The 7588-nt window shown below is 24.1% G+C and overlaps 1 protein-coding gene across 1 annotated transcript; it reads left to right on the top strand.

The window, feature by feature from the left end:
- Positions 1-3314: 3314 nt before the first annotated feature.
- Positions 3315-4298, top strand: LOC110654025 (heavy metal-associated isoprenylated plant protein 39). Its single transcript, XM_021809882.2, has 3 exons — positions 3315-3476; positions 3574-3652; positions 3751-4298. Exons 1-3 carry the CDS (start codon positions 3471-3473, stop codon positions 4062-4064), a joined length of 399 nt encoding a protein of 132 aa, XP_021665574.1. The 5' UTR covers positions 3315-3470; the 3' UTR covers positions 4065-4298.
- Positions 4299-7588: the final 3290 nt, after the last annotated feature.

Raw genomic sequence — 7588 nt, 5'->3', positions numbered from 1 at the left:
CATGATTCAAAAATAAATGTTCTATCAAAAATCACTTAATCAATATAAAAAAAATAAAGTAAATAAATATAATATTTATATAATTTATTGTCAAAATAATCTTAACATAAAATATATAATAAAAAAAATTAATTTCTTAAAATTAATTATTAAAATTCTAAAAAAATACAATAAAAAGTGAAAAAAATGTATTTAGTGTAATCGTGGGTGCGCGTGTGTGCAGGATTAATTATGATGAGATTTATAAGAGACTCATTATAATCATTATTAATAATAATAATAATAATAATAATAATAATAATTAATAGTGATTTAATGTATTTATAAATTAAAATTATTAAAGAAATATAAAAAAAATGAAAGACGGGAATATATTAATTTATATATAATTCTTATATTTGGAGTTTGATATGAATTTTATGCGATTTGAATTCAATAATTAACAAAAAAATTAAAATTAAATAAAATAATAAATAAATACTATTTTAATCGATTTAACCCTTAACAAACCAACACACCCTAATAATTATAGCTGTGCAACTAGCCAAAGCTTACAAAAATTCAACATTCAAGGTTCGGAAGCATTCCGGAGTCGTTCAATAGACTGTAGAGTAATAATGGAGAAGACTAAGTCAGATGATGACTTGGCCACCAGGGCTGCCTCGCAAAATTTTAATTGACGAACTCATTCTAATATAATAATAAAATATTTTTCATATATATATATATATATATATATATATATATATATATATATATATATATATATATATATGAAACTATAAAAATTATTTATCGATTTAAAAAAATTATAATAAATATAAGTATTATAAAATTGTAGTTAATAATACAAATTATATTATTTAGAAAACAAAAATTAACTGCATGAAAGTATTATGCTAAATTTTTATATAAAACTCGTGTATTTAAAAAAAAATAAATATAAATCCTAAATAATTAGATTATATAGTATAATGTTAAAAAAAATAATACTTATTAAGAGAGATGAAAAATTATAGTTTAGTAAAATAATTAAACAAATATATTATGTAAAAATAAATTTATATTTAAGTTGATTAATTGCTTTAAAAAAGTTGATTAATTCTAAATTTGTATGACTAATTTTATGTACTTGTATTTGAATAAAATAAAATTTTAATTTAAATGAAATAAAATAAAGAAATCAAAATGAGAGGGAATAATAAAAAAATTACATTTATAGAGAATTATTAAAAAATCCCATATAATTTTAAGTTGTGTGATAGGAAACTATTAAATTAACTTTATTTAATTTTCTTTAAATAATAATTACTAATCAAAAAGTTAAATAATTGTTTTTTAATTGAACTTTTGTACATATTTAATGACAATCAAATAATTTTAATTTAAATAATAAAATATAAAATTTAATAAACCAATAAAAAATTTAAGGACACCAACTGAAAAAAATAAAAATTTATTACACATTTATTCAATATTTCTTTTATAAATATTTATAAAGGTTAATAAAATTTTTAGAGATTAATTAAAGAAAACATAAATTTTATGGCTAAAATTACACTAAGCCTCTGTCTCTGTCACTGCTCAGCTAAAAGATATATCTAGAAAAAAAAAAAAGATTGTTTTAGCATAGTATAAAAAATTAATTAATTAATTAATTAATACTATTTTCCAACTACTATGTTCTCTTTCTCTATATTTAAATTATAAATGGACCTAGTCCATGTGCCTTTGGAGGAAGACCACTCTCATATACTTCACTTTCAATGCTTTGGGCGTTCATATTATGAAATTTTCTTTATTTTTTTTTAAATTTTACTGAATTATTAAATAATTAAAATGATATCAATCACATCCAAATCTCAACTTGCAGTAATTTTCTTCATTCATAATTATTTTTATAAAGCTTGCAAGTTGATAATAGAGACGCGCTGACCCGCTAGACGGGGCATGACTCACGTTAATAGCAAGTGGTCTCCATTGCTAGAAAAATTTTTGTACGCACTCAAGTATATATATATATCTAATCAGAAATTAAAATAAAACTTAAAATTATGATAAATTTTATCTAATAATATGGTTGGCTTATTATATATATAAGATTTTAATTTCTAATTTTATTTCTTTTTATATAAATTTTATTTAGAACGTAAATTAATTCTATTAAAATTATTATAATTTTAATAAAAATTTATTTTTGTCCTTGATCCAAATGCGTATGTATTTTACTTCAATAAAAAAATAAATATATTTTATTGATTTCATATTTACAATGTTGTTTGAATTAATATTATTTAATAATTAGTTTTTTTTTACATGTTCTTTATTTAAATTATTATTTATAATTAGCTTTTGTTAGCCTCGCACTAAAATATCTATAAAACAACTAATGTTACGCAGAGTGTTACTAAGGGCATGTTTGGATTAACTGTTGAATACAACTGATAGTTGTTAGCTGATAGCTGTTACTCTTAGCTGATAGCTGATAATTGATAGCTGATGATAGCTGTTTTATATTAAGTGTTTGGTAAAATTATATTTAGCTGTTGCTGTTAATATGTGAAATGACTAATAAGGGTATATATCATATAATTTATTTTATTATTTAAATAAATATAAAATTATAAATTTATTACATTATATTATTTATTTTATTATTAAATTAAATATATAATTATTAAATTAATATATTATATTATTTAAATAAATATATAATTATTAATCTTTTATATTATATCATTTATTTTATTATTGAAATAAGAAAATAATTATTTTTTAAGATAATTAAATAATTTTAAAAATATAGATAAAATAATAAAATAATTATTATTGTTAATATAAAAATTTATAACTAATTTTAAGTTTTTTGATATAAATAAATATTTTATATTTTATGTTATTAATAAAAAATATTTTAACAAAGTTGAAATATATTAATTAAAATATTAAAATTATAAATAAAAAAATAAAAATATTAATAATATTAATTTTCAAGTTAAATAAAAAAAAATAATATGATCAAAATAAAAAATAAAACCAGATCATTATCGGTGATGAAAAAATTTCTAAAAATAGAGTCGATACAACCGCAAGTGATAGTATCGATCAGCCCATCACCTATCTATTTTTTAAATTTATCAAACACCATAATTTAACTATTTAAATGTCTATCACCTATACTCAATAGGTAAACCAAACACCCCCTAAATCAAGCTGCCTTAGCTGATGCACGTAACCGGCACGAGGCTTCTACAGCTATTCCATGTGGGTTCCTAAAAGCTTTGCTCTTTTTAGAGGAAATGATAAGGAAAAAGCAAAGAAAATCCTCTATAAATAGCAGGAGTGCCAAGCACGGCATACCACACTCGAAACCAAGAGAAAATAAACATTCAGACCCTGTCAGCCCCTGCTTCATCAACACCCACAAACCATAACAACAAAACAGAGTATCACAACAACAAATCAACACTATGAAGGTATGAATTTTGAATCAAAGAAACAGTTACTTAATTTCACTTCTATTGATGATTTATGCTTATATTTGAATTGGCTTTTTCTTCCCCTGAATTGCAGCAAAAGGTGGTGATTAATGTTTCCCTGAATGGCGAAAAGTCCCGCTCTAAAGCCCTGAAGATTGCAGTCAGCGTTTCAGGTAAGCAGAAAAAAATGGACCAACTTTTCAATCTCCACTTGCAAAATTCAACAATTTTATTTCATTTCGTTGATGGTTTTCGCTTATGTTGCTTATAGGAGTCGAATCAGCTGCTTTAGGAGGGAAAGACAAGAGCCAGATAGAGGTGGTAGGGGAAATCGACGCTGTATATCTAACAACGCAGCTAAGAAAGAACGTTGGCCATGCAGAGCTTGTAAGTGTAAGCGCTGTGGGAGAAAAGAAAGAGGAGAAGAAAGAAGAGAAAAAAGAGGAGAAAAAAGAGGACGTGAAAGTGCAGCAAATGCCATTGGTCTGGCCTTATGTGGGTAGCGTGCCTCATCATCAATATATCTATGAGGTTACGCACCCAGGAGCGCAGTACCAAGACCCCTACTCTTGTTCCATCATGTAATTGCGAAACAGACACAGAATTCCCAGTTTCCAGTTTCAAGTCTTAAGGAGACGGTTCAGAATTCAGAAATGGGTACTTGGAACCTTGGCTGATGAGTGATGCTCGTGTTAAAATCTTTTTGTTGTAGAAATCCTGAAATTATTGGTTCATGTTTGCCCAGTTGCAATCTAAATTATAACATCTGTATGAATTATTGGATTATATATATATTTTTTAACTGTTCTTCTTCCTAAATTTCTAAATGGGGTGCTGTAGAATTTTCTCACAATTATGAGATTGTTAATCTTGTTTGTATTTTAGAAATTATATGTTTGTTTTGATAGTTAACGAATCATGTTGCCATTGCAGTCAAAAATCACACGTCGTAATCAGTCAATTTCATAAAAAAAAATTATTTTCACAAATATAACTGGTAACTCTCTGAAAATTCCTCCTTTCCTCTTCTGTGATGAATTGCAATTAAATATGGGCGTCGATGTGACGACCTAGTCTTTTCTTTATGTAGAGAGAACGAGAGAGTCAGAGAGAAAAATATTCTTTATCATTAGTATGATTAGATTTTTTTTTACATGAAATTAAAATTTTATTAAAAATTTTAAGGTTACAATGGAAATTTTTGCGGCCTAACTCAATTTAAATGTCTATTGAGTTTAAAAAATTAAAATTATTGTTTTTAATAAAAATATTATTTTATATATTATTAAAAAAATAATTAAAAAATTATTTTATTATTTTAATATTTTTATTATTAAAATTTATTTAATTTAATTTTAAATTATTTTTTAATATTCTCAACCTAATATATTTAGAAAGATGATTTTTTTAACAGTGATACTGAACAGAGTCTATAAGATATACGTCAAAAATATATAAACTCAGAAAAGAATCCGACCTATTAGAGGAGTAGAGAGTCAGAAATGAGATATCAAAAGTAACATAGGGAAGAAACCAGATCCCTCCACAGAACAATGCTGCAAATCACCTTCAGTAGACTGAGAGCAACCCATAGACAACCCACATCCACTAATTGCTCTTCACGACAGAACAGAAGTCAGATGCCAGAGTCTAGCCAATCGAACCAGATAATATCAACACAAATAGACCCAAAACCAAAGAAAATCAGTCCAACAGTTAAATCATCCGCGGGTAGCGTGCAGCAAATGCCAATGGTTTTGTCTTATGCGGGTAGCGTGCCTCATCATCATCAATATATCTATGAGGTTACGCACCCAGTAGCGCAGTACCAAGACCCCTACCCTTGTTCCATCATGTAATTGCGAAACAGACACAGAGTTACCAGTTTCCAGGTTCAAGTCTAAATTAAAGGAGACGGTTCAGAATACAGAACTGGGTAGTTGGGACCTTGGCTGATGAGTGATGCTCGTGTTAAAATATTTTTGTTGTAGAAATCCTGGAATTAATGGGATTAAACTTATTAAATTTTGTTGATAATGAAAATTTTAATTAATTATAATTTTATTCCAAGGTTGATAAATAAATAAGTTATTAATAGATTTTTTTAAATTAAATGACCTAATCATATATCAGTAGAAAAAATTTATGTCATGCAATAATTTTTGAAATATTATTATTAAAATTTTTAAATTTAAATATAATGTTCTGAATTTTTTTTGTAATTTTATAAATAATTATTTAAAATATATAATTTTAAAAAAATAATTTACTTTTTTCTAATCTAAAAAAATTAATTAAGAAATAATTATTTTTATAGATATATAATATAACAATTATAAATTTAAGAATTCTAAAATTTTTAAAAGATGTAAAAAAAAAAAGAATTTCAGGCAATAATTTTTTATGAGAAAAGATTTTAATGATTGAAATTTAAAAATATTAAAATAAAAAGTTAATACTTAATATAATAATTTAATTTTTTTATATAGAATATGCCACAGAGTAATTTTTTAAGTACTCCTCATGAAGCCATTATTAAAATTCTTAGACCTTTTAAATATAAAAAATGTTTTTAAAAATAATTTTTAAAATTTTATGAATAATTTTTTATTGTATATACATATATATAATTATTTAAATAATTCATTTTTATAGATATATATATTATGATAATTATAAACATAAGAATTTAAAAATTGTTTAAAAGGGGTAGAAAAAATAATTTTAGATAATAATTATTTTTTTACAAGATAAGATTTAGTACTTGAAATTACACACCCGAGTCAGTACGGCTGTTGTCCTTGAAATGAGAAACAAGCAACCAAAGCTTATGAGAATTCAACATTTAAGGCTTAGAAGAATTTCGAGTCATGCAATCAAGTGTAGAGAATAATAACGGAGAAGACTAAGTCACACGTTGACTTAGTCAATGGAACGTTGCCTCCGCGTAGTATGCAAAATTAATTAATTAATTAATATTATCATCCAACCACTATATTCTCTTTCTCTGTATTTACATTATAAAAAGAGCTGGCCCATGTGCCCTTGAGGAAGACTCCACTCATATTCTTCACTTTCAATGTTCCATTAATATAATATTTTTTAACTTAAAAAATAAAAATAATATTAATTATATCATTGAATATTAAAAATTTCATTGCATATTATTATTTTTTATTTTATAATTCTTAATATTTAATTTTTTTTAAATAAAAGATAAAAAAATAGAGACTTAAACTTAAATTTATCAAGTAAGTAATATGCTTTTATCAAATCCAAGTTAAGCTTTAATATTGGAAATTTTAGTTATTAAGTTAGCTTCTTTGTATGGAATTTTGAGATTTTTTTTTTATATATTTTGATTGGATAAATTAAGATTTTTTTAAGTTTAAAAATTAATATTTTAAAAATTTAATTATCTCATTTTACTACTAATAATAATAATAATAATAATAATAATAATAATAATAAATTGAATGAAATGTTGATCCAATTGAGTTCCTCCTTTTAATCAATTAGAGCATGAGGAAACATAAAAAAAATTTGCTATATTTGGAGTCATAAATTTTACTTTTATTTATGTTTATTGATTAATGCATGATTAAATTTAAATTTAATTTAAATAGTTAAAGAAATGAATAATTAAAAATTAATTTATTTCCACGCACAATGACTAAATTGCATTTAGTAAAATAAAAATATAATTAATTATTTAAATTAAATTAAAAATAATTTTACTTTTAATTATAAAATTATTGAGAATTTTTAAAATATATTTATTTTATAATATAAAAAAATTAATTTACAAAGTCTAGGACAGATATGATCTCAGTCCCCATCCTTGCATTTACAAATCTGGGGGCCATTCACAAAATTTCAAAGTTGATGCTCGAGAGTGGAGACGTGTTGATCCGCTAGAGGGAGGGTGACTGACATGAGTGGTCCCCACTTTCTCCTCCAAATACATCCTCGAACTTACGTCGCAATATCACATCACCTTCAGCTCCGGCCCTACGGTTCTCGTCGGGTGGCCCTTTCATTCTCTGCTTCTACCAACCCAAATGGAATTTTACTTCTGTATTATTACAATTTTTATCATTTATTATTTT

This window comes from Hevea brasiliensis, chromosome 10 (assembly GCF_030052815.1).
Source record: "Hevea brasiliensis isolate MT/VB/25A 57/8 chromosome 10, ASM3005281v1, whole genome shotgun sequence".
Classification (NCBI taxonomy): Eukaryota; Viridiplantae; Streptophyta; class Magnoliopsida; order Malpighiales; family Euphorbiaceae; genus Hevea; species Hevea brasiliensis.
Note: the sequence above shows the minus strand (reverse complement) of the source record. Positions and strands in the feature narration are given on the sequence as shown.

Bases quoted from the DNA above. Each gene is read 5' to 3' on its own strand.
- LOC110654025 (XM_021809882.2), top strand. The intron at 3,653-3,750 runs GTAAGCAGAAAA...TGTTGCTTATAG, and splicing joins GATTGCAGTCAGCGTTTCAG to GAGTCGAATCAGCTGCTTTA.